The 27503-nt window shown below is 42.1% G+C and overlaps 1 protein-coding gene across 1 annotated transcript; it reads left to right on the top strand.

Moving 5' to 3' along the window:
* The first annotated feature begins 22090 nt into the window (after window positions 1–22090).
* Window positions 22091–27194, top strand: STRIT1 (small transmembrane regulator of ion transport 1). Its single transcript, XM_036753786.1, has 3 exons — window positions 22091–22162; window positions 26911–27007; window positions 27107–27194. The coding sequence occupies exons 1-2, from the start codon at window positions 22150–22152 to the stop codon at window positions 27000–27002; spliced, it is 105 nt and encodes a 34-aa protein (XP_036609681.1). The 5' UTR covers window positions 22091–22149; the 3' UTR covers window positions 27003–27007; window positions 27107–27194.
* Window positions 27195–27503: the final 309 nt, after the last annotated feature.

Here is a 27503-nt window from a genome sequence, read left to right as displayed (position 1 = left end):
TTCCCCAGTACATAAAGAAAGAATTGGCTTTTCTATAGATCTAGTTTGAAAAGCATTTTATCCACCTCATTTGATCCTCATAACAACCCTGGGAGGTAGGTGGTATTATCATATCCATATTACTGAGACCAAGAGAGATTATCTGAGGCAGGATGTGAACTTAGCTCTTCCAGACTCCAAGCCCACTATCCACTGTGACATCATTACTGGTATAATAGAAAGTAACTTGGGTATGAATTAGAGGGCCTGGGTTCAAGTCCCTTACTGTGACCTTGGGTGGGTCACATTAACCTTTATGGGTCTCATTTCCTCATCTGTAAAATGTGGGGGTCTGGTCTAGAGGACCCTTAGGTTCCCTCTAGTTACGTCTTTGAATTGATCCCTCTTGGAATCTGGATGTCAGAGTCTCCTATTAAATTTTTCTTGTTAGTTTGTCTTGTCATGAAACACTCCGTTCCCAGGGTCTGGTTTTTTGATGATGTTTTTCTTAGTGAAAGTCAAACAGAGCATGACTAAAGCCTTAAAGACTTTCCATGGCTGTTATTATGCCACGGACAACATCTTTTCTGGGTCTTCTCATGCATTTTATCTTTTGCTCAGCCTTCCTGGGTAATCAGAAACCTGCCCAAGACATCATCTTAGCCCTGCTGGTCTAGACTGGAGTCTTTGAATCAAGAAACTGGTGCATTTGTTGGTAGACCAAGCGATTCCAGTAAACAGTGTGGTCGACCCCTCTCTGATGGGTGGTACTGTTGTTTTTTACTGTAGAGAAGATGTCCAGTAAGGGCCTTTTTCCTAATGTAATTATTCCAGAGAGTGGTGAGTGGGACCAGAGATTACACTAGTCATAAAAGTGACTGAACATTAGGAAATTATTTATTATCAATAATAGCTCATATTCATATAGTGCTTGCAGTTTTGTGAGGAAAGAACTTAAAAATCATCTATGATTCACTAATGAGGAAACTGAGGACCAGACAGTGTACAAGTTAGCCCGAGGCTCTGAACTTGGAGTCATGGGACCTGAACTCATTTTCTAACTGTGTCATTTACTTCTTGTGTGACCTCGATTAAGTCAACCTCCACGGGCCTTAATTTTCTTACCTGTAAAACAAAGCAGTTGGTGTAGATGAGCTCTGAAGTCCCTTCTGGGTCTGAGATGTAATATTATGACTTCTCCAAAGCTACCAGTGAAGGACCTGGGACTGAAACTCTCAAACCCAGGGTTGTTTCTGATATGTAAGGTTTGTCATGTGATTTAAAGGAGGAAATTATGCTCATTCCCCCTGCCCCACCAAAAAGAAGAGAAAATGGAGGAAAGATCAAGAAAGAGCTACAACACATGTAAAGGGTTACTCTATAGCGGAAAGAAGCCAGCCATTCTACATCTCCAGAGAGCACTAAGAAGGTAATGGAGTACAGAGTGGGAGGGGCTAAATTCTAGATGGTGGTAATTAATTAGGTTCATGCAGAGAAAAATGTCCAGACAGCGAAAGTTAAACATTGAAATGGATTACTGAAGAAAACCTCTCGAAAAGGCTAGATGTCTTGAAAATAGGAAAATCTTCCCTGACATTTTTTACCCTTGAAATCTACAAATTCCTCATGTACTTCTGAAATATTATATTACAAAATCCTGAAATTCCTCACTTTTTCCTAAAGCCTAAATATCTCCCATTTCTGCATATGATACACAGATGCTCTTTATATAAATATACATACATATGATATTCTTGCACACACACAAAATCCAATACAGTATATAAAGATTTAAACTCACAAGAAACTGGGAGTAATTTCTTCTATTAGTAATTTTGCTGCAGAGTTCCTTTAAATAACAAGCACCTCCAATGACATTGATTCCCTAGCTCAGATGTGTTGAGTAAAGGGACTGATGAGGAGAAAAGTGGGACAAAATAGATTGGGTAGGAAGGTATGCTTTCAAGTGTAATTTAATTTAAAAAAATAAGGCAACCAACCAACTCCTTTTAGGAGCACATATATCCCCCAAAGTGGTTTGCCTTTACTGAAATCCTTCGGGAGCAGGTTTTCTGAAACCAGTTTCTAGAATATATAATCTGACAGGGTATGGGAAAAGTATTGAGGCACCAAGTTTTTGGAGTGAGATCAATATAAGAAGATGGGTGTTTACAGGGGGAGGAAGGAAGAAGGGGTCCAGGTTTTGTGATTTCATCCTAGTGGGAAAGTCCCATCATAGAAAATCCTTCTGCACATGCAAACCAGCAATTCATCGGTAACTTGATCGTCTTAGAGTTATCTGGGTCATCTAAAGGTTTTGGGACTTGCCCATTTCTAGTATTCATCAAAGGCAGATCTTCCTGCCTCCAAGCCTAGCCCTCTAGCCATGCACCATCTTGTTCTGAAGAAGATAAGAATGAGTTGAAAAGCCCACATGGAGCTTTTTGTGAATGGTTACATAAGATTGTCCATTTTGGGACACTGCACATCTCAGGTGAATGACATTGATTCCTGATAGTGTGTTGGGCTGAGGGACTGATGAGGAGAATTGTGTCTTAATTCAGGAAACAAGTGGGGAAAAATACATTGGGTAGGAAGGCATGCTTGAGCTCTTTCCATCTGGCTCTGTTGGATGGGTAGGAGAGTTAATTACCATGTTTATGTACGTCTGTGGCTGGTCTGACCACATCTGGAGTAGTTCTGGATACTCCTTTGAAAATTTGACTTTGACAGACTCCAAGTGTGTCCTTGTAGTGGAGAGGAAGAGACCTGAATCTATGCTAGATTTCGACTGGTTGGAGGAATGGTGTTTCATCTGGGAAAGATAATACTCTTTGCTGCTGGGGGTGGTGTGGCTGTGATACATTGTCTCTAAATCTCTAAATTTATCACTCTAAAATATCATTGTGATACTTGTCTCTAAAATATCTCTGAATTTAGTCAACAGAAATTGTTGCTAGCTCTGCTACCTTTTATCTGTCACAACAGGCAAGCCACTTCAGATCCCCAGGCCTCAGTTTCTCATCTGCAAATGAAAGAATTGGACCCAATGATCCTTACAAATCCCTTCCAGCCATATATCCCATGATGGTACACAATATTTGAAAGTTAGTTGTGTGAAAGAAGCATCCTCCTTCTTCTGTCTGGTTCCAGAGGTCAGGGTGAGGACCAAATGGCTGGAAGGTCCCTAGAGGCAGATCTTTATTTACTGTAAGAGAAGCATGGGGGAATTGATCCAAAATTTCTTGATCACCTGATTCTTTTGCTCCCCACCTCACCCAGCTCAGTTCATGCTTCCAGAAAGTAGGAATCACATGGCAGAGGTAGTGAGTATATGTTAAACCAAGTGCAAAGAGGAATCTAAACCCTTTTGCCCCTTTAAGAAGTGTGAAGGTATCCTTGATGGAAAGAGAGGAATCCCCTGCCATTGTCCACTCCCTCCCTGGAGGTTTTAAGGGAAGTCAAGTCAAGCAGTATTCATTAAGTGCCACGTGACCAACAGGATGCTAAATGCTGGGGGTACAAAAGCAGTCTCTGCTCTCTCAAGGCACTCATGTTCTAATGAGGTTGGGGGAGACCGACATGCAAATAACTGTGAGCATACAGGACATATATGAAGTCTACAGTTATCTCTGAGTGGAAAGCTTCAACATTAAAGAATGGGGTGGGAGGCAGGAGAAGCTTCTCATAGAAGCTGGGACTTTTGCTGAGACTTGAAGGAAACCAGGAAAGCCAGGAGCTGGGATTGAGGAAGGAGAGAATTCCAGGCTTGAGAGACAGCCAGGGAACAGACATAATGGGGAGATGGAGGATCATGTTCTAGGATGAGCAACTAGGCCAGTGTCACTGGGTAGAGCAGGAGGGGGAGAGGAGTAAGACATAAGAAGTCTGGAAAGGTAGGAAGGGGTTGTGTGATGAAGGGTGAGAAAAACCAAGGATAGGATTTTACATTTGATTCTACAGGTAGCAGAGAACTGAGACATGACCCAGGTGTGGTATGTATTAACTAGATGGCCTCTGAGGCCCCTTCCAACCCAAGTGACAGGAGGAGATGACTGAATTAGGAAGTCAATAGACCCGATGACCTCTAAGACCCTTTCTAACTCTGAGATTCTATTATCTCCTCAGAGTATGGGCCAGCCTAACACAATTATCTGAATTTCTGAGCATCGTTTTCAGTGTGGTCTATCTCCTGACTGCAACCAAAGTGTTGAGACTTCAAAGACTAGACTTTGGGCAAATATGCAGAGTTTATCTTAGGGGCTCTCAGCTTTCATAAGTGATTTCTTTTGGGAAAAGGACCCGTATGTACAAAAATATTTATAGCAGCTCTTTTTGTGGTGGCAAAAATTGGAAATCAAGGAGATGCCCATCAATTGGAGAATGGCTAAACAAGTTGCGCTATATAAGTGTAGTGGAGTACTATTGTGCTATAAGAAATGATGTTCAGATAGATTTCAGAATAACCTGGAAAGACTTGTATGATCTGATGCTGAGTGAGGGGAGCAGAACCAGGAGAACATCGTACACAACTACAGACACATTGTATCTGTGATGACTAACTTTGATAGACTTGGCTCTTCTCATCAATGCAAGTTTCTAAGACAACTCCAAAAGACTCATGTTGGAAAAAGCTATCCACACCCAGAGAAAGAATTACAGAGTCTGAATGCAGATCGAAGCAAACTATTTGTGCTCTCTCTCTCTCTCTCTTTCTCTCTCTTTTGCATCATTCAGATGTTGATGGTTCCTTGGTAACTATGAATTGTATTTGTTTGTAATTTGTTTGTATTTGCTCTGAAGTTCAGGGTGCTGGCTTTTCCCCCTGAGCTGGCTGAATGATATTTGTATGTTGACTTAAAGTAAGATTGTTAACCCTTTAACATTGCTTTCCTTAGTAAAGCAGATCAAAAGAACTTGGGCTTGCCACATTCTTCTTCTTGGGCTTATGTTGGTTTTTCACCCCCACAGCAGCTGCTAGCCAAATTGTTGAAACACTAGGCAAACTCTAAATTCCCTTTCAGCTCTATCTCTATGATCTTTGATGTTATCAAAGGTGCATCTGTCCTCTGAGTAAAGTGTTTGTGGCTCAGGAGAAGGTTTATTTACTCTATTATGGTTTTTTCTAGTGTTTCTCAAAATCTGGGTGTGTGAGGAGCCCAAAGCTGTTGATTTCCTAACATCTGCTTGATATCAGCAGCAAACTTTCCCCTCTATAACAAGACTGAGCCAATATCCCTTTTGGAACCTCTGCCCTCCAGCCCCAGCCATTAGAATCCACTCCAGTGCCAAGGGAGATGAGAGTTATGGATTCCTTCCTGAAGGGTGGGGATAGGGTGGGATGGTGTTGCTAGAGACTGGAAAAGAAAAAGCTTGGGGAGGGGGGCTGTCAGAGCCTCCAGGAGACTGCTGGCTGAAAAGCTGCAAACTCCCTCTCTGTAATTTATCTCTGGTGGGTCTATTTCTGTAACCTGTACCCTATTCAAAATATTGCAGTTGTTTAAATTCCTCAGATGACTGTCTTTGACATGATTACCGTGTATTTTTGCAAAATTATTAGCTCTTTTGTCATGAAAACATCAACGTGTGATTTTTCCAGAAGGAAGCTTCTGAGCCTTTTTTTCGGTTACATTAACCTCATTGTCCTCACCCCACTTTAAAGGGGGAAAAATAGCAGCTACTTGTCCCTATTTGGAAGAATCTTGGCGATCTTCCAGCTTGCCAAGGTCACCAAGCCTTGTTAGCGCCCATTGTCCCTGCTGGGCAGTGTTTCCATGAGGTACATGGTATATAATTAGCAGGTGGTCAGCAAATAAGATTCTGGAGAAGCCATTTAGGTATCGTCATCATGGGCTAGTTTTGCAAAATTACCTCCTTACTAGATCTATATTTGGTATACTGTGACTTGCAGCCATATAGCAACCCTGAAAGAATGAATAAAGGATATGGATAGAGAAAGCATTTTTATTAAATGCTTACTATTCCCCAACATCTTCAGGATTTATCAATTCATCAGCATGGAGAATGACCAGGGTGAGAACTTTGGAAAAATCACTTCACTCCCTGGACCTCAGTTTCAGCCCTCTGTAAAAAGAGGGGATTGGACTAGATAGCCCCTGAGGGTCTTGCTGGCTCTAAATCTATGTCTATAGTTTGCAGAGTCATAGATGTGTTGTGATCAACCTTGGTGAATAGACTCCCCACCCTGGGAATTCCTCGTGCCAAGTGATTGCAGTACTGATAGCTGACAACATGTTCTAGTTTATAAGGCACTTGATTTGTTGTTGTCCAGTTGTTCAGGCATGTCTGACTTTTCATGACACCAATGACCATAGCACACTAGGATCTTCTGTTCTCCACTATCTCCCAAAGTCTATCCAAGCCCATGCTCATTGGTTCCATGACACTATCTATCCATCTCATCTTCTGCCCTCCCCTTCCTTTTGCCTTCAATCTTTCCCAGCATCAGGGTCTTTTCCTGTCTTCTCATCAGGTGGCCAAAGTATTTAAGCTTAATATGCACATCTTACTTTGAATCTTGAAACCCTAAGAGGTAAGTACTCCAAGCATCATGATCACCCTATTTTATGGGTGAGATGACTTGCCCAAAGGCATACAATTAGGAAGAGCCAAGTTTCCTGGATTTCAAATCCTGAATTTGTTTCAACCCAGGTGTGGTAGAGTGTGTGCATCAAAAAGCAGGGAAATAGAAGCAGCTAGGTGGTACAGGGGATAGAGCACTGGCCCTGGAGTCAGGAGGACCTGAATTCAAATCTAGCCTCAGAAACTTACTAGCTGTGTGACCCTAGTCAAGTCACTTAAATCTGATTACCTCCAAAGTACAGTGGGGTGGGGGGGAGGAAAGCAGGGAAATACTTCTACAATAAACTGAGCCCTCTCTCCCTTAATATTTTTGGAAACTCAATTCAGAAGCTGCACCATAAGCTTCTCATGACTCATAGTTTCCAATATTTCTCCTCTCTAATCCATCTTCCATACAGCTGACAAATTAATCTGCCTAATCACAGATCTGACCATGTCAGTTTCTTCCTCAAGAATCTTAAAAGGCTCCCTATTGCCCCTAGTATAAAATATGGGCTCCTCATCCTGGCATTTAATATCTTTCACAATCTGCTTCCCCTCTAACTTTCTGGCATTATTTCACATTGCTTTTTAAAAAGTACTCCATATAATTGTCTTTATCTTTTAACTTAAATTTGGCATTCCTTCTCCTGCTTCCCTATCTTTGCCTGAGCTGTTCCTCACACCTGGAGAGCCCTCCCTCCTCACCTTAGAATCCCTACCTTTGCTCAAGGCTCAGCCCATGTGCCAAGTCCCGTGAGAAACCTTTCTTGATCCCTCCACAGTTGTTAGTTGTTCGTCTTTCCCTCCTCAAGTGATATTTTATGGATTCTGTCTTTACTTGCTTGCACTCCCCAGGTAGAACATAATCTCCTTGAGGGGAGAGACTGTCTTCTGTTTCTCTCTTTGTATCCCCAGCACCTAGCACAGTGCTTTGAAAATAACAGATACTTAGTCAACAAGCATTTATTAAGTGCCTACTATGTGCTAGGTAAGTGCTGAAGATGAAAAGAAAGGTAAAAACAGTCCCTCCTTTCTCTCAGAGCGTATGTACTAGTGGGGAGACAACATGTAAATAACTGGGTACACATAATATAGACAGAGTAAATGGAAGGAAATCTGAGAGGAGAAGGCATTAGCCACTGCAGGTACCAGGAAGGGCTTCCTGAAGAAGGTGGCATTTGAGCTGAGATTCAAAGAATAAGCTGAGATGTGAAGGTGGGAGGCCAGAACTTTCCAGGAATGGGGGGGGGGGGCTTGATAGTACAAAGGTGTGGAGAGTAGAAATGAAGGGTCGTGTTTGAGGAGCAGCACATGAAAACATGAAACAATAATCAGGTTTGTTCTCTCTGAAGACAAGGGAAGGTTAGGCCTGGCCGAATCAAGTTAGCAAGCATTTATTAAGCATCTACTATATACCAGGCAATGTGCTAAGTGCTAGAAATAACAAAAAAAGGCAAAAGCCAGTCCTTGCTATCAAGGAGCTCAGTCTAATGGGTGCAGACAATGTGAGAACAGTCATGTGTGGACAAGCTATGTACAAGACAAAATTGAGCTAATCTAAGCATTAAGGAGAACTTGGAAAAGTTTAATTCTTTTAGCTGGTCTTTATATAGTACTTTTCATGTATTATCACATCATGGCCTCCCAACAATGCTGTCAGGCAGCTGCTATGGGAATGATTATCCCCATTTCACAGAAAAGAAAATGGTGGCTCCAGAGGTCCCCACGGGTGTGTGCCCCTGACCACACAGCCAGTAAATGTCAGAAGCAAGAAAGACACACCAGCATTCTTGATTCCAAGTGCACCATATTATCTAGGACCCAATGGTGTCTTTGAAAAGTCATCTCTTTAGGACAGAGGGAGGCAGACATTCTGCTCCTCAAAATGACATGCACCCTAAGTAGTAACATCCTTGGCTCTCCCTTGGTCTGACATGGCCAAGGTCACAGGTTCTGAGGAGGCCGCGTGGAACTTCATTAAGAAATACTGAGCCAGCACTGTTTTCTCCCTTGTATCTGTCTATATTTAAACCTTGGAGGACAAAGGCCAAGGCTGAAAATGCACTTTATGGAAAGTAATTTGCTGAGTAGAAAAATTGACTAGCAAATGCTGCCAGGTCAGGGGTGTCTCAAGGGAATCAGAAGCCAAAGATCATGTCTGGTCTTCCTACTGCTTAAGTTTCAGTTGCCTTAAAGAAAGACTCTACAACATGGTCTGGAAAAGGATGGCGAGGACCCTTGTTGCTTCCTACCTCTCCAACTGGGGTTGGATTTGCATGCCCCTCACTGTCAGGATTAACTAGGAATTTGACATCTGGGTAAACACGTTTGAGTGGGAGTGAGAAAGGGCAAGGATGGCAAAGAGGATAATATAATCATTGATTCATCCATGTGAGAAAATAGGGTATCCTGGCATCCAGACAGTCTGGCCCATGCTCCCATGGGGGTTGGGAAAAAGGTAGGCCCTGGGAGAAAGTCAACGGAGCGAGGGACCCAGGGACATCATGTGCTGGGAGGGGAGGATATGACTGCTGTGGTGTCTATGATGAGGACCATGAAGTGGGCCCTGGGATTGTGTGAATGCCCTTTCTTAAGTGTTAGTGCCCTGGGCCAAAACCCTCACCACCCTGAGCTCATTCTGGCTCTGGCTCTAACATAAGGGAGCTGGGCCACCAATCCTTTGTCGGTTTGAAGGGAAAGCAGATAACATAAACCAACAATACTCAGAGTGAGAACAATTGAACTTGACTTGGAAATGATCCAAGAATCAGCTGTAAGTTCTGGTTAGTTCATTTGATGAGAGAACTCCTAGAGCATCAATTTTCCTAATAGTCCTAGAGTCCATATTTATTATAGCATTGCTTTGCAATGTTCAAAGAAGTTTTCTCTCAACAATCCACTGAGGTAGATAGTGACTATATCATCCCCATTTTACAGATGGAGAGACTAAGGTTCAGAGATTTTAAATGACTTGTCCATCAATCCCGTCATCCCATGACTATCAAATGGCAGAGCTTGTACACAAACCTGTAGTTCCAAGAGTGAGTTCCATCTGATTTGTCATCAAAACGCTGCTTTCAATTTCTGTCATATTGTTTCGTTTTTAAAAATACCATCACATTCATGATTTCACTGTCTCTTCCCAATGTCTCTCTGATGCAGGTAGGGCAGCTATTATAGGACATAGGCAGGAGCTTCTTGTTTCAAGGGAACAGCTGTCAGAAAGTTTCTCTTGAATTCCTGGGCCACCCTCTGACTCACCTGAGGCCTACCCTTTCAGAATAAGGTTGGGTGTCTTCAAGTATTTGAAGGGCTGTGTACGGAGGAGGTATTAAATCATTTCCCCTCGGCCCCACAGAAGAGAACCAGGAACAATTGGGGTGAGGCACAGAGAGGTGGATGTTGGAAAGCTTCTGAATAATTTAGCAGTACTCACAAAAGGAATAGCAGTCGCCCCAGGAAATGCAGTGAGTGACCACTCACTAGAGGCTCAGTGCATTGGCTGAATGATCATTTTTGGGGGGGGGAGTTACAGAGATTTTCAGTTATGGATTGAACAAGACAGTCACAACGGTCCCTTCCAATGCTGAGATTCTGTGATTCTGGGTGTGTGTCCAACATATACACACAAATTTATACGTGTGTGTGTGTGTGTGTGTGTGTGTGTAATGTGTGATGTTCACCATCAGTAAGCAAGAATTTATTAAAAGCCTACTATATGCTGGGTACTGTGTTAAGTGCCAGGGAGAAAAAGAAAGGTAAAAGTCCCTGTTCTCAAGGATGTTTTGATAACTATAATATTCTGATAACTGTAATATTCCATATCACAAATACTCATATGCCAGATTAGAAAACTGAGCAATAGATAGATAAAATAATATCCTCTTTATGCTTAGATATAGTATAGGATAAGAATACTAATCATAAGCATTTACATGTATATATACATGTATATGTATATTGCTTAAGCTTTGCAAAGCACTTTTGATGTTATCTTATTTGATCCCCAAAACAACCTTGTGAGGTGGGTACTATTGTTATCCTTATTTTACAGATAAGGAAACTGAGGTAAACAGAGGTGAAAGCATTTGCTCAGGGTCACACACACAGTTGTCTGAGGAAGGATTTGAAATCATGTATTTCTGACTACAAGTCCCAAGCTCTAACCACTGCACTATCCAGCTGCCCTTTACTCTATGGAGTATAGGACTCCCTTGGAAAGACATGAGTTCAAATCCTGCCTCAGGCACTAGCTGTGTGACCTTGGGCAAGTCTAACTTTCCTGACCCTTGGTTTGCTTATATATAAAGTGAGGGGCTTGAACTCAGACTTCTAAGGTCCCTGCTAGAGATTGAGACTCCATCCCAAATCTCTGCTCCAGTGATAGATGAAACATGATTAGGTAAAGAAAGTTAGGTGCTTAATAAGTGATTATTGACTGATGACTCAAAGTGATGATAGTGTTTTAGATCCACGATTGGGAGTGTGATGGAGGGGCATGGGTACCTTGGTTAAAGATGGAGGAAAGGAAACAGAGGGAGGGGAAAGACAGGCAAAGCTCAGCTCTGCATGGCAAATGCATTGTGTAGGATTTCTGGCTTTGATGGCAGGAGCCTTGACCTTACTTATCAATGTAGCTGGGTTCCCCCCAAAAAGGGGCAGAAGCAGATGTGACTGTAGAGCTCATAGCATAGAAAAAATCTGGGGCAGAGAAGTCAATTAACCAGTCAGTATATCTGCTAGTGCTGGGAAAAGAGAAACAGAGTCTGAGATTCTTTAGATGTGAGAGCAGTCTGGATACAGTCTGAGAGGCTGCTTCCAAGAAGACTGGAGAAAGTGCTTTGAGTTCCTGAGCTGGCTCCTGCTGTAAGATGGGGATGGTGTGTGTGTGGGTGTGTGTGTGCCCATGCTCACAGTGATCTTCTGGCTTTTGGCTTACTTATTTCTTGGGTCTGGGGCTGAATAGGATTGTCTTTCCTGAGAAATGAGGCCTTTGGATACATGGAAGTTGGGCTTTTCTCTCTTTCTAATAATTACTAGTTAAACCATTTTATGCAAGGATGACTCTATAAATGACCTCGAAGGAAAGGCAGTAGACCAGGAGGAGGGGTAGGAATTTCCTGGAGTAGTTTGGGGGCTGAATGCCCCTCCTCAGCAAACCGTAATGGCTTCTACCACCTCCAAGTTCAAATATCCTTTGCTTTGAGGATTTTAAAGCCCTCCATAACTTGACCCCTTTCTACCTTTCCTGGCTTGGCACTTTAATCCTCAGAATGGTCCAACAATGCTGGCTTCCATTGCTGTCCTTCGCAGAGGACACCCCATCCCCCAACTTTGTGCTGGCCATTCTCCTGGTCTTTGCCTCCTGCCTTTCCTGGATTCCTTCAGGCCTCACTTCCAATCTACCTTCTACAGGAGATTTTCCCCAGGTCCCTCTTGCTGGTTTCCTTCCCTCAGAATCTACCTTCACTTATACTGTCTTGGATATACATAGGTATTTGCCTGTTGTTTCTCTCTTTGAGGGCAGGAACTGTATTTTTTCTTTTCTTTTTTTGTATGCCCAACACTTTGTCCAGTGGGTGGCCCATAGTTAGTATTTAACAAATGCTTGTTCACTGGTCACAACAGCTGTCAGAGAGCTTGAGAAACCCCCAGCACCTGTGGCTGTTACCCTACATGTATGATGGGCATGATACAGTGATATTGCTATGATAGAGTGGTGGGTGTAAAAAGCATAGTAGTGAACTGACCAGTGAGGATGCTTGTAGTGCCCTTTACCACGTATGAAATTGTTTCATCATGACCCAAGCTGTCCAACAAGGGCTTGGTCATTTATTATACCAAAATTTGGCCATTTGAAAGCTTCATCTTTTCCTCCCAGCCCTTTTGGGGAATGCAGAGCATCATAATTAACCTCTTTAAGCATCTTTAGATCCCCGAGGAAAGGCTCAATACAGGTGAAAAACCTTCTTTCTCTTGATGCTCTGTCTCCCATCTGGTCTTTGCACATAGTGTCCTCTGTACTTGGAATGTTCTCCTCACCTCCACCTGTTAGCATCTCTGGTTTCCTTCAAGGCTCAGCTCAAGGGCCACCTCCTACAAGAAGCCATCCATGACCCCTCAGCTGATAGTGTTCCCCTTCCCATCAATTACTTTATCTTTATTTTGTATGCATGTGAAGTTGTCAACTGCAGCATAGGAAGGAATTCCTGGATCAATAAGATCGGAGATCCATTGTATCCCTGTGGTTTTGGACAGATCTGAATTTGTTTTGCTTGAATGTCCATCCACATGTAACAGGATACTGACCCTCTCTTCCCTTGAGCTGGAATGAAGTTGAGAATGCAGAATGAATATAACAGGTGACTGGCCGACAGGCCCAGTCTTTACAAGCATGTATAGAGTGCTCAGCTAGTGCAGTTCCCACATGGACTTTGAAGCATGTGTAGACATAACTACTTCTGTCTGCTAACCACGTGGTGAATAAGAGCCTCTTTGATGGGCTGCTTCTTATCAGTTTGAGCTACTGAAATGTGGAATGATTCTATTCCATGGTGGGATAGTTTTACCACTCAAAAGGGAGTGAAGACTTCCATTCTTGGAATAAAGGCTAGAAGGCCACTTGGATGGGTTAGGAGATTCTTTCCTGTGTCTATTGGAGTAGATGATCAATGTTGTCGTTGAGTTGTTTCAATCATGTCCAACTCAGATTCTGGAGTGGTTTGCCATTTCCTTCTCCAGCTCATTTTATAGATGAGAAATGGAGGCAAACAGGGTTAAGTGACTTGCCCAGGGCCACACAGCTAGCAAGTGTCTGAAGCTGGATTTGAACTCAAGAAGCTGAGTCTTCCTGATTCCAGGCCCAGTGCTCTATCCATTGAGCCACCTAGCTGCACATCCTCATAGATTCCTTCTAACTCAGTCCATGATAGAGAATGAACCTTTCACTTCATTGACATAGGGAATTCACATTGAACAAATACCTTCTACAAATACAGATCAGCATCTTCTCCGCAATGTAGGAGCCAGAATCAGAAAGGGGTGTGTCGGGGGGATGGTGTAGGGCGGAGGGGGATTCAAAAGACATTAATTGTCTAGAGCCAGCCTCTTCCCTTGTTCTGACTTCTTCCTTCATGGCAATATTCCAGTGAAAGAAGAGAGACAATACTGTGAGGGGAGGAACCTTGGGCCTTCCCAGACAAAGCAAACTTGAACTTGAAGCCTGTGAACATGGGCCACTGGCTTTTTGCTTTGCTGCTTATTTTTTCATGTCAGGTGATTGACCTTGTGAGTTTCAGAAAGTTAGGAGACTGAGCCACCTCAGAATTAGGGTTAGAGTCCAGGAATGGCATTTATAGCCAGTTGGTTCAACTTTGCAGCTCTGAGGGGTGCCTGGTGGTGATAGCCCAGAAGCAAGGCTGAATCTGGGGGTGAACTCAGTGGAATCGATGCTGTGTAGAAAGTGCACTAGGCTGAGCCCATTCTCAAAGACTGAGGTGGGAAAGAAGTGAGTGATCCTCCTTCCTCCCCCCACACACTCAGATGCTGTCGGAAAATGTTTATACTTTTGTTCTTGCTCTAATTTTGAAGTAAACCGCTTTGCAAAACTAATTGTTATTATTGGTTAATTGGTTAAGTGGAATTTGGGGATTAGTCACTGGCAATTAAGATAAGGAGGTCTCTGCTGGAATGGGGGCTTGAGCCGATATTAGAGAAAAAGGCACCTCTCCTCGAACTTTGAGGGGAGGGGATATAGTTAGCTTACTCTGGGTTAGATAATGAGCCCAGAAAGTACTCTTACTCTCTCCCTCTCTCCCTCTCTCTCTCTCTCTCTCTCTCTCTCTCTCTCTCTCTCTCTCTCTCCCCCTGCCCTCTCTCTCTGTCTCTCTCTGTCTCTCTCTCTGTCTCTGTCTCTCTCTCTCTCTCTTCCTCTCTCTCCCTCTCTCTGTCTCTCTCTCTCTCCCTCTCTCTCTCTCCCTCTCTCTCTATCTCTATCTCCCCGTGTCTCTCTCTCTCCCTCTCCCCTCTGTCTCCACATATGTATGTATATGTATACAAGCACATTATATATATATATATATGTATATATATATATATATCCATACACATTACACATATATTTAAAGACTTTGGGGGAAGGGAATGCTTTTAATTATTTTTTTAAAAGTCACATAAAAGGTATTTTAATATTTACAATACTTAGATATATACATGAATTCCCCCAGTAGAATGATTTCCTTGAGGAGGAAGATTGTTTCTTTCCTGTATTTGTATTCCCAGCACTTAGCATAGTGTTTGGCACATAGAATTCACTTAGTAAATGATTTTTGAACCAAAAAGCTCCTTGTTGCTGGTAAAGGTGTTCAGAAAATCATGATTCTTCCAGTGAATAAGCTATTACTTCCCAGGGAGTCTGACGGTCTGCTCACTCTGTAGTGAGTCAAAGTCACCGGGATCCCCTTGAAGACATGGACACCCTCATTGGGACAGTGGAATCCAGTGTAGCCTCCCCTGATACCCAGCTTCCCAGGCAGCAGGAGGAGGGATTGAGCCCTTTCCCCTCCCAGGAGGTGTTGTGACATCTCATTAAAGATAATGGCTATCTGGGCTTGGCACGACAAGTGAATAAATTAAGCTTGGGGTTTAATAACAGATAGCATAAATCTCTCAGGGGGGCAGTCTATTTTATCTAAGTGAGATTTGTAAGGATATCTTTTAGGGAAGGTAGAACAAATATAACTGGGAGCTGAAAGTCCCCTGAACTCTATTATTCTCCCTAGAAGGGAGCTCAAGACTCAATAGGTCATTCACTTGGTCAATCCTTCTTCTATATACACCAGTATCAGAAGGCAATGCTCATCTAAAAAATAAATCATTATCTGGACTCTTGTCCTATAGAAGGAACAAGATGTATCACCTAAGTGTCTTGAAGGCAAGAAGGGTTATGGTTTTATTTTGTGAAATCCTGGAGAATGATGCTAATTTCAGGATAATAATGCACATATTGTGTTGTGTAGATACACATGAATCTCTCTCTCTCACTCTCTCTCTTTCTCTCCCTCCCTCCCTCTCTCTATCCATCCATCTATCCATCTGTCTACCTATCTACTTCAATTCTTTGTTGATCTCATTAATGTGGCTCATTAGTGGGGCTGTTCCCTACACCAAACAGATAAAGACTCATCCATTACTGCCATCCTTTGGGACTCTTGTCCATATTCTCCCCTAAGTCTAATGCAGGGGTAATTAATCCAATGTGCTAGCAGCCTTCTTCTTGGCCTTGTAAGGGATCACACTCCACTGCCAGAAAGAACACTCCTCAACTAAATTGCAATATAAAGTACTATGGTGCAGATTTTTAAAACATTCCAATGGGCTGGGTCTTCCTCTTTGCTTCAGTCTTATCATAGATCATAGGATTATTGCTTTGGGGTTCAAAAGAGGCCCTGGGCCAGTCATGTCACTCCTGTTGGGCTCCTCATGTGTAAAATGAGGGGTTGGACCCCATGACTTTTAAGGTCCCATCCAGCTCTGCAGCTGTTGTCCTTGGATGCTGTCCTGGCTGACTCCATGCATTCTCATTGCTCACAGATGGCTGCTGCTGCTACATACTGCCTGGTTTATTAGACAGAACAGACCACGGTTTACTTGGTCACTGACTTGCTCTTTTCAGTGCCTTGGTTTCCTTATCTGTAAAACTGTGAAAATGATACTTGTGCTACTTATGTCAACAAGCATTTAGTCAGTTAATAAACATTTATTAAGGGTTTAGTAGGTGCCATGCACAGTGCTCAGTGACAGGATACAAGGAAAGTCAACAGCCCAGTTCCTGCCCTCAAGGAATTCACAAACCAATGGGAGAAACGACATCCAAATAACTATGGACATACAAGACAGAGACAGAGCAAATGGGAGGTAACTGTAGAAGGGAAGGTGGGGGCTGGGAAAGTCCTCGTCCAAGATTTGCATTAAATTTTGAAGGAAGCCAGGAGGTAGAAATGAGGAAGAAGAGAGGTCCAGGCATGGAGAGAATGAATGGCCAGTGAAAGGGCACTGATATTGGATATGGAGTATCGTACATGAGACACAGTACTAAGGCCAGCCAGGGTGATGGCATAACAGATTATGTGGAGGGGAGTGAAGACTAGAAAAGTTGAAAGGGGCTAGGTTGTGGAGGGCTTCAAAATCCAAATAGAAGTTTTTTTATTTGATCCTGGAGATGAGAAGGATCCACTGGGGTATACTGAGTGGTGGAAAGGGGGGTGGAAAAGATGTGGTCAGACGTGGGGTTTGGGAATATCATTTTGACAACTGTGTGAAGGATTGCCTGGGGTAGGGAGAGACTTAAGGCAGAGAGACCAACCAGAAAACAATCATCAAGGCACAAGGGGATGAGGGTCTGAACCAGGGTGCTGACTGTATGAGTGGACAGAGAAGGGAGTGTATATGACAGAAGTAAAAATAGAAAGGACAAGACCTACCTCCCAGAACTGTTGTGAGGAAAGTCTTGTAAATCTCAAAGCAGCCTAGGGTTATAAATTATTATCTTTGGCTGGGGAGTAGAGCAGAACTGACCGATTCACACAGTCATCAGACCATGACTTTGGCTTCCTAGGTTAGAACTCTAACTACTGGATTAAGTTGTGATTGTTCAACAGATTAAGGATTTCCTTTTTGCCTTTAGCAGAAGTCTTTCTGCATTCAAGAGGCCCTGTCTGCGATGTGTCTGGAAAGTGCAAGTATTCTGTGATCTATTTCACTGGTTTATCCATCCAACTAGAAAATCCATTCTCTTTTAGAGCTTTGGGCAGGGAGGTGGTCTTGCAAGATGCCTTCTACATGGTAGGAACCTGCTACGTGTTTAGTGAATCGAGTTAAGTTGAATAATTTCACTTTGTGAGATCTGCCATGCTCTGTTCCATTCATTAAAGAGAAAAGAGAAAATTTGACATGTCAACAACTAGACAAGAAAAAAAAAACCAGAATGCAGCTGTCCTGTGATAGAGCATTTGTGCTGGGACCAATTTAGAAGGAGGACCTCCTCCTAATGGGGTCTTGAACAACTGGGCTTCTATTAAGTTCTGTGATGAACAGAACTAGGGTGATGACGACAAGGGAAACTGGGGAAGTTCCTTGTTCTGACTTATTCTAGAATAAAAACCCAGGTGAGAATCTCAGAAGGGACCTTCTGGGAAGTTAGTTCAACAGAAGCCCGCACACCTCTCACCTCTACATTATCCCTGACAAGTGGCCATCTGACCTTCGTTTGAAGACCTCCAGGAAGAGGCAGCAGCCTGTACCTCTTTGAAGAAGCTTGAATTGGGACAGAGTTTAATGATACATCAAACCTAAACCTGCCTCTCTGTAGCTCCCAACTATTGCTCCAAGTTCTAGCTTTCCAGGGCTAAACACTGAGACCCCTAGATCTTTCTCAGATAAACTCCTCTCTAACCATGCCTCCCTTATCCTATACTTGTGAAATTGATTATTTGAACCCAGGTGTAAGTCTTGGAAAGGTATATGAGACAAAGGGAAGGGAGGCTAGAGACTTGTTCTTTTGAGATTATGAAAGAGAATAGGTGAAAAGAAAGAAAATTATAAAACAAAAAGGAAGGAATATAGGGGAATTATGGCAGGTAGTCTACATTTTCATAATAAATTAGAAGGCCAGAGCAGGAGTAAATAAGTAAGAGGGGTAGGAAGAGGATGGGAACTGTGGACAGTAGAAATGTTCAGAAGGGTTTTGATATGACCACACTTAACTAGAGATAAGTAAGAGAGAGCACTGCTGAGCAGCATGGAGGGCCCAGTTCAGATTATATTAGGGTAGTATTTGTGATGGAGCCAACTCACTCATGGTTTTTGACTTTCTCAAGGGGCTCTTGACAGCCTTGGAACATGAATAGGAGATTGGAGCCTGGGATTGAGGGTAGACTGGAAGGGTATGGTAGTAGGGTGAAGGGACAATGGATTCTGCTTCTAATGAAAGTTCAGTTGTTATGTCTGACCATAGTGGCTGGTCTGGGTAGGGAGACAAGTGAATCCAGAAGCAGTTTGATAGATGGGACAACTGAGAAAGGGCCAAGTATCTAGATGTCAGGGCATGGAGGACTAGTGATTTTTTACTTGAGGGTGGAGGAGTGTGTGTGTGTGTGTGTGTGTGTGTGTGTGTGTGTGTGTGTGTATGTGATATAAACCACACATAATTTCTGGTCTTGGAGAGCTGCCTGAGGCCTGGAGAACTTAGACTTGTCCATAGTCAAATTACTGGCGCAGGATCACAGGTGATATCTGAACCTGAATCTTCTTGACTCCAAGTGAAGCATTCTAACCGCTTGAGCACATGGGCCCTTGAATGCTTTGTAAGGATTGCCAGGCTGTTCTGTTAGTTCATTAGGATTCTTACCCAATGATATCTACTACATAGGAATGTTTGGGGGACAGTTCCAGTAATCCTTAAAGCACTGGAGAAATGGGAGTTATTGTTACTATTCATCTCATATTCCAATGAGTTTCCTCATCTGAAGGGAGAGGAATTGAATTGATTGACCTTTAAAGTTCCTTCTACCTTGAGCTCTCTGACCCTGGGACCACGTCTGGGAAGGCCAGCCCTAGACCTGATGTCATTTAATTAGAAATCAGTCAATCATTGAGTGGGGAAGGTCCTTAAGGATCAATGAGTCCAACCTAATGGTTTTATAGATGAGGAAAGACTGCATGCTTTGTCCAAGGCTGCCAACTAAGTATGACATCTGAGTCCTAGGATCTAGGTCTCCACACCAGTCCTCCGATTTTTCTCCACTCTGCAATATTGACCTTTCCAATCAAATGATCACCAAACATTTGAGTGCCTACTATGTGTTAGGCACTGTATTAGGGTCTATTGACACAAACACAAAGAGTACAGCAAGCTCTGCTTTCTAGGAGCTGACAGTCTAATGGGAGAGATAGCAAATCTGAATCTATAAGCTATTGGGAAGAGAATAAATGAAAATAGGTACAAAAAGTCACAGGGGGAGGTTGTTAGCAGTTGCGGGGGCACTGAGAGAAAGGTCCTTACAGAAGAAAGAGGATTTCCAAGAGGTTAATTTGTTCTATAACATCATAGTGAAGAGTGCATGGAAGAGGGCCAGGCACAGAGGGAAGGGACTGTTTCCTTCTGGAGAACTCTTTGCTTTTTAGTTAACATAGAATAATGCAGCTGTCATGAGTATCCCCTTCTTTTGCTTCAAGCCGTTCTAGTAACCATAGGATCCACTAAGTAAATGCATGTGTTGGTAACTGTGAATATGGGATGGGCTGGGGACTGAAGGGTTGGGGAGCAGCCAGTGGGTGAAAAACAAGTCCAGGCCAGCATGTTATGGGAGCGAAGGACTGTAAGCAAGCAAGAAAAAAAGTGATAGCTGAAATGAGAGGAAGAGAAAAAGCAAGGGTTAGTTTGGTACCAGAGAGGAAAGAAGAGCTGCTTGTAGACCACAGAATACAATGGCTATGGAGTGTGGCTGCTTGGGATGCCAGGAGCTTTCTGGAGGGTGCTCAGACTGAATTCATGATGATATCTGGAGGCCAATGTCCCTTCTAGGCCCAAACCTTAGGCTTCTCTGGGATGGGAACCCTCAACATCAGAGTCTCTTCAAGCACCAGGAGAACTTAGAAAGACAACTCACTACACTTATCTTCCATTTGAGGTGGAAAATCATGGAAAGAGAGAAACCAAATTTCTTTGTGAGCCAGATAAAGAAAAAAGACCTGCCTGAGAAGGCCTCTGGTTTGAGGGGATAGGTCAAGATCCGGGAAATCCCCTAAAAAATCCTCTGGATTCTATCACTCTCCCTGCAGCTTCACCGAGGCTCAGGATGGAGATTTAAAGCTGGAAGAGACTCTGAGCTCACCAAATCCGACCCCTTCATTTGGCAGATGAGTAATTGAAGGTTAAGTGATTTGCCAAAGGTCATACAGGTAGTAAATGGCAGAGTCAGGATTTGAACCCAGGTCTCAGATTTTCAATGCAAAGACTATGTTGCCTCTCCTATATGATGCCTGTGAAAATATTCTGCAAATTAGAATGTATTTTTGCCAAGAAAACCTCAAGTGGGGTCATGAAGAGTCTGAACAGCAACAATTAATTATTGATGCTAGACAAGTCATTTCATGGTTATCTGCCTTGGTTTCCTCATTCCTAAAATGGGGATAACAGCACCAAAACACCCAAATAACAACATAGATAAGACCAAGAAGGCTGGAAGAGACAGTTTGAGAAGAGTTTCATGCTTATAGAGAGGAAGCTTGGCTTAGGGTCTCAAAACAAGGAAAACCTGGGTTCAAGTCCTGCCCTTGACACATACTGGCTGCATGATCTTGGGTAAGTCACCTGACCTCTCAATGCTCCAGGCACCTAAGACAATCAATCACATAGAATGAGTTGACTTGTATTTGTAAAGAGAGTTCCCTAAGCTGGACTGCCTCTATGCATATGGAATCATAGATCCAGACAATGTAAATATATACAAGCAATTTCTGATTATATTCTTCCCTCCCCACTGAGCCTTTCATTGTAACAATGATTAAAAAGAAAGAGAAAAAAGCAGTTTAACAAGGCTCAGCTTCAAGTCCACTTCTGAATCACATTAGCCTCGTATCATGGACAAGCCTCTTAATCCTTCATCGACCCATGGGACTCCTCAAGACAATAAACTGTTGGTGGCTTGCTGATATGCATCAGTGCAGAGAGTTTCCACACTGGGAGTTCCTGGATAATCTCCCAAATCTGAACTTAAAAAAATAAGTAAATCAAAATATGACCTTTCTGGAAACTCTCTTGATTGTTTCAGAAATGAATCAATCTCACTTATCTTTATATTGCAAGGATGATTTATTCTTTTAAAATATATCAAGGAACATAATAAGCAATCCAATGTGGTAATGGGATGAAAGCACTCTGCAACTTTAAAGCTCTAGATAAACAAGAGCTGTTATTATTAACTCTGGGAAAGGCAGGAGAGGTTTCCTAGAGTCATTTGGACAAGCATCAGGCTATAAATAAATTCCTCTCATCACTCCTTCACTCTGCATTATTCAGATTTACCACACAATATACCCCAGTATTTTTTTTTTAGCAAATGGGCCACAGTGTAGAAGAGAGGTCCTTGGACCAGCAAATCAGGGTCCATCTCAAAGCCTTACCTGACCAGTCTTCAAGCTGGTTGCTACCTTCATGTCTTCCCTTTGGTCGATACCTCAGCACGCCTATGTGATCTCCCAGGAAAAGTAGAAAGGAACTCATTCTCATCATAACACAAAATAAGAATCATCCAGTCTCCTGGATGAGGTTCACCAAGTCTGATTCCTTTGTTTTAGTCTTCAAGTCCTAAGAGCTTCTGGTCTTGTTCCATAGCAAACTGAAGGGGTCAGAAATTTTACCCTTCCTAATGTCTGACATCACCCAGGAGAAGACTGGCAAAGGGTGAGGGAGGCGGCTGTCACACATTCCAGATACCCCTCTATTTAAAACTCAAGGCAGGTCTCGATGACAATAGCCAAGCAGCCAGACCTTGTCCCATACAAACACTTTTGGCACCAAGGAGAATGGCTGAAAAAGGTAAGATTTAAAGGTCTCCTATTAGGAATAGAATTGTGTAGTCTGTAAGGCCTTCTTGGCAGTAAGAACAGACATTATTCTGTTAACTGAGTCATATTTTATAATGCTTGCTGCTTTGTAGATATATTTGGGGAATGGAATCTAATTGTCAGAAAAGCCTTAGTAATATATGCTGGTCTGTCTGGAAAAGACTCTGGAGAAGCCGTGGGATGTCACCCAGTACAACTTTACAAATCATTTTGAAAAAGATGCAAAAATGTTTTTTTTCCATTAATGCAAACAGTCAAAACACAAATGAGGTAATTTGGCTCACTCATGGGGATGAGTGGTACTTGGGGAAAAAAGAATAGATTTGGATTCAAAGACCTGGATTCAAATCCTGACTCTGTGACTTAACCTGTGTGAGCTTGTAGCAAGTCATGCCCTCTCTCCTCCCACTATGGCTCATTGCTCTGGAGCTAGAAGAATCCTTTAAGACTCTCTAGTCCCACCCTCTCCTTTTTGTAGATGAGGAAACTGAAGCCCACAGAAGGGATTTACTCACAGTCACACAGGTAGTAAGTGTCAATCAGACTTGGAAATTGAACCTGGTCTCTCTGACTCCAAGGACTGGACTAGATTTAGGGTTAATATTTTTTGTATCATGGACCCCTTTGGCAGGTGAACGAAGCTTTCTCAGAATTACATTTTGCCGCCTGCATTCATAATTGAAGGGAATGCTAAACTTCACACAAAGGTTAGTAAAAATAAAGATGCATTTTCCCATCTATGTTCACAGACCCCTTGAAATTGATCCATGGGCAGATAGGAGGTCTGTGGAGCCCAGGTGAAGAGCCCCTGGGCTCAATGATCTTCGTAGTCCTTTCCTGCTCTGAATTCTATGGTCTTACTTTGAATTAAACATATGGGATCACTTCACTTATGGCACCCTTAGACTACTGAATAGAGAGCTGATCTTAGAGGCAGGCTCTGGGGCCATTAATCCCCTTAGGGGCTCAGGGAACGCTCCAAGGTATCAGGTGAAGAGAAGGTTCTGTTTTTCTTTGGCATAGACAATGTCTTCACCAGGAGCTCTTTATAGCAATGAAGGCTTGGGCCCAGCAAAACAAACAAACAAAGAAACAAATAAATGAAGTCCCTGTGCTATGATCAGAGTTCATCAAGTCATAGAATCTCATTATTAAAAGAACTTTTAGGGGTCCCCTAGTTCAGCCTCCTGCCCATTGCAGGCATCACCTTTATTACCGCCCTCACAAATTCAACAAATAGATGCATCTCGAAATGGTTTCTTGTGTTTGAAAGTATAAATGGCTATTTTTCTCAGCTAGGGAATGAATTCAGGTATGAAAGGGAAAATCTGCAGTGTGAATACACATTTATTTTCAGCCAGAGTGGCCATGTTGTGATCCAAACATTCTTCCCACAGATGGGCCAAGGCTCATGTTAAGGGACATGGAGAACATCCACATATACATTGGTTTGGACTGATTTCTTACAAAGGAATATTAGACAGATGTATTACTCATGCATTTGTACGTAGGTTCCAAGTGAAAGCTGAAAATATTTAATTTTTATATGTTCTTAATCAATCTTCACACATGTCTAGTTACAAAAATTTAAGTTATAAGTTGGGTGATATGATACCTAAAATTCTGGGGCCTTGGTTTCCCCATTATAAAATGGGAAGGATAGAGAAGGGGAGCTTTTGTATGATGATCTCTAACATACATACAAGCTCTACATAGGTGGTCCTAAGGACTGAGAGCTTTGGAAAATACCATTACATGGAACCTCATTTGATAGATTTTTTTTAAAAGGCATGTTTGAACTGTAGTGCCTTCCTAATTTTAAAGTCTTCTTTCACCCCAAATGACTGAAAAATACATATAAATGTATATATGCATATAGATATAATTACTGTTCAACATATAGCAATATGTGACAGATAAGGAAAAAGTAGTATTTTCTCCAGAAAGGTTAAATAAATGTCTTATCCAAGGCCATACTGTGAGAATTGCAATGAAAAGGGAGTGGTTTTCTTCCCATGAGAAACAATGGGATCTATTTGAAATTGTCAAGATTGTTGGGAGAGAATCCAATTTTTAAAAAAGGCTCAAAAAGTATTCTGTTCCATTTAGGAAATTTTCTTTTGAAAATGGTGTCTTCAAATTCAAAAAATGACTTTCTCCACCAGTGCTTTTACATTAATAGAATTTTCAAAAATGCGTATTGTATAAGCCCTGCAAATTATCTCAGAATTGTGAATGCTAAAATTATCCGTCCTCTCTTTGTTGGCTAATGGCACGAAATCGAATTGCACTTCTCGATTAATGACAGGCCCAAGTCTTTAGGACTAGAGTATTAACAATATTAAATTTCTCCTGGGGCCAATCTTGTGTGCTTTTGCATGAGTGTGTTGTGTTGTGTTGTGTGTAGGGGTTTAGGTATTGGGGTAGAATGTATACACACACATATAAAGGGAAAACCTTTCAAACATGAGTTTTTAGTAGAATGGAGAAAGTAGGAGGAACCAAAAGAATTAACTCTGCCTGCCTAGGTGTCAGTATCACACAGAATATTGGAGTTGGAAGACACTCTAGTGGCCATCGAGTCTGATCAGTCAATCAAAAAGCATTGGTTAAGTGCCATCTATGGGCCAGGTGTCGGGGATACCAAGACTAAACAGACAATCTAATCCATAAATTAAAACTATCTTTTCCACAATGTAACTGCCACATAGTCATCTCTGGCCTCTGATTTATGTTTTTCAGTGAAGGGTGGCCCATGGTACAATGCAGTGGAGTATTTGCTAGGTTGGGAACCAGAGGTTCTGGGTTTGAATGTTGACTCTGTAACAGTGTGGTCTTAAGCCAGCTGTCCAAACTTTCTTGGTCTTAGTTCCATCCTATTCAAAAATGAAGGTGGTCCCTCCTAGCTCTAAATTTATGCCTAGAAAATCACATGATTTGAGAGTTACAAGAGCCATCTTGTAACAGCACCATCTTGTTTAAGGAGAGGAATCCCCATTGTAACATACCCAGTGAGTCCAGCTCAGCCATTTGGGCCTATGAACCCCCTGACACAGACACCCTATTCCACTTCTGTATATTCTCATTTTTGAGAGTTTTTCCTTCCATCAAACTTGTATTTCCCTCTTTGCAATTCCCTCCCATTGTTCTGTCCAACTAGTCTCAGCCTAACCCTCTTCAATAAGGCAAGCCTTCAAATGCTTGAATAGAATTATCATTCCCCAGTGCCAAATCTTCTCTTTTTGGGTCTAAAAATTTCTAGTCCTTTCAGCTGATGAACTTGAGGCCCTGAACTATTCTGCCTGCCCTCCTGTGGATGCTCTCCATCTTATCGGTAGCCTTCCTAAGCACCCAAACATACTCCCCAAGATGGGGTCTGACCCAGACTTCAAGTACACCAGTGTGTACTGTTGTAAAATCCTATTTATCATGCTCACTAGTGGGCCAGTGCTAAGCTCTGCAAACCCTCGGACTCCAGTTCCTGTCCTTGAGAAGGAGCCATATTTCACCATTAATTTCATTTGACAGGTATGGGTTAGAGTGAGCTATTGATGGCATGCAATGCCTGTATTGTATGTTTTTAGGTTATCAATAATTATTTCTTTACTCTTTCATATATTTTATACAAGATATTGTTACTGGTGCTGCTTTGTGCATTTAAGAATGAGTTTTGTCCTGTCCACAGTCTATATTGTTGCCAAAGTGTTTTTCCTCAAATGCAGGATTGATCATATGACTGCCCTACTCAACTACCTTCAAAGGCTCCCTATTAACTTGAAGATAAAAGAAACACTCTTCTGTTTATCTTTCAAGGTTCTTTATACGCCAGCCCCAAATTATCTCCCCAGCCTCCCTCTGTGTTACTACCCTTCACATGCTCTTCGGTTTAGCCAAACTGACCTCTCTTTTCCTTTCACATAACACTCCTGTGTCTGAAACTATATGCTAACTATTCTCCATGTCTGGAATATACTTTCACCTCTTTCCTTCTCTGTCCTCCTTTCCCCCTTCCCCACACAGAATCCTTCTTTTCCTTGAGAAGCAGCTCTAGCATCACTGTATTCGTGGAGTGTTTCTTGATTTCCCATGTCTAGCTTCCTCCTTAACTATCTTGACTTTCTTTTATTGTTTCTATTTTGTATGTGTGTGTCTCTCCCATTAGACTATTTGAGGACAGGAACTGTTTCCTTTCTGTCCTTGTATCCCCAGTGCCAGTACAGTGCCTGGCATACAGTAGGAATTTAATAAATACTTGTTGATGAATCAAATAACTTACATTTACATGGACCATTAAAATTTGTAAAGCACTTCTACTACATTATCTCATATGCACCTCATAGGTGCAAACAGATTGGAAAACCGAGTCTCAGAGAGATGAACTCACATGCCCAGCTAGTAAGTGACAGAGTCAGTATTTGGAAGTATGTTTTCCTGTCTCCAGGCCAAGCACTATATTCACTACTCCATAAGGTGCATGGGATAATAGATGCATTCATATATACCTCCACATATATCCCATGTGCCATGTGCCATCCATTACGTATAACCAGTTCCATAAATAACATTATGTATTGAATCTTATCTAATACCTACTTCTGTTTTTTTCTTCATATGACAGTTGGTTTGTTTTTCTTGATTCCATGTTAAGACCAAAATGATTTGCTTCATTTAACTCTATACAAATCCATCTATATCTTCTGCTTTTTGTTTGTTAAATAGAATCTACACCTTCAAACATGCTTGTCCCTCTCCTGCTGCTGATTGGCTGGATTGTGGGCTGTGTCGTGATGGTTTATGTGATCTTCTCTTGATAGAAGTAGGTGGTTTTGAACTGAACGTACATATTTAAACCAAGTAAACCTCTAGTATAAAAATCATCTGTTCCATTTTACTGATCGAAGCTTCTATCACGCAGGAAAGAAGATTTCAGACTGACATCTCTTAGAAGACCCAAGAAGAGAAATGAAAATGACTAATCATTAAAAATATTCTATTGATAAGCATGACATTTGCCATCACTTTTAAAGTTTGGGCATGCAAAGCCACCAACCTTAAAGCCTGTTTCTTCCTAAGTATTTAGGTTTATTTTAGTACTTGGAATCACCAGGTGCCTTATCAATGGCCTGGTGTGGTGGTCTGAACAAGCTGACATCTCATTGGTGCGGTTAACTGAGAAAAAGAGAATATGGGACATTTTTCTACTAACACCTTTTCTACAAAAATATTGCTATTAAAACAAGTAGGCATAATTTTTTTAAACTAGCAAGAGCATCAACCTTAAGTATGGAACTCTGTGGGAAAGAAAACCCTGC

Source organism: Trichosurus vulpecula, chromosome 4 (assembly GCF_011100635.1).
Source record: "Trichosurus vulpecula isolate mTriVul1 chromosome 4, mTriVul1.pri, whole genome shotgun sequence".
NCBI lineage: Eukaryota > Metazoa > Chordata > Mammalia > Diprotodontia > Phalangeridae > Trichosurus > Trichosurus vulpecula.
This window is presented reverse-complemented; position numbering and strand designations above follow the sequence as displayed.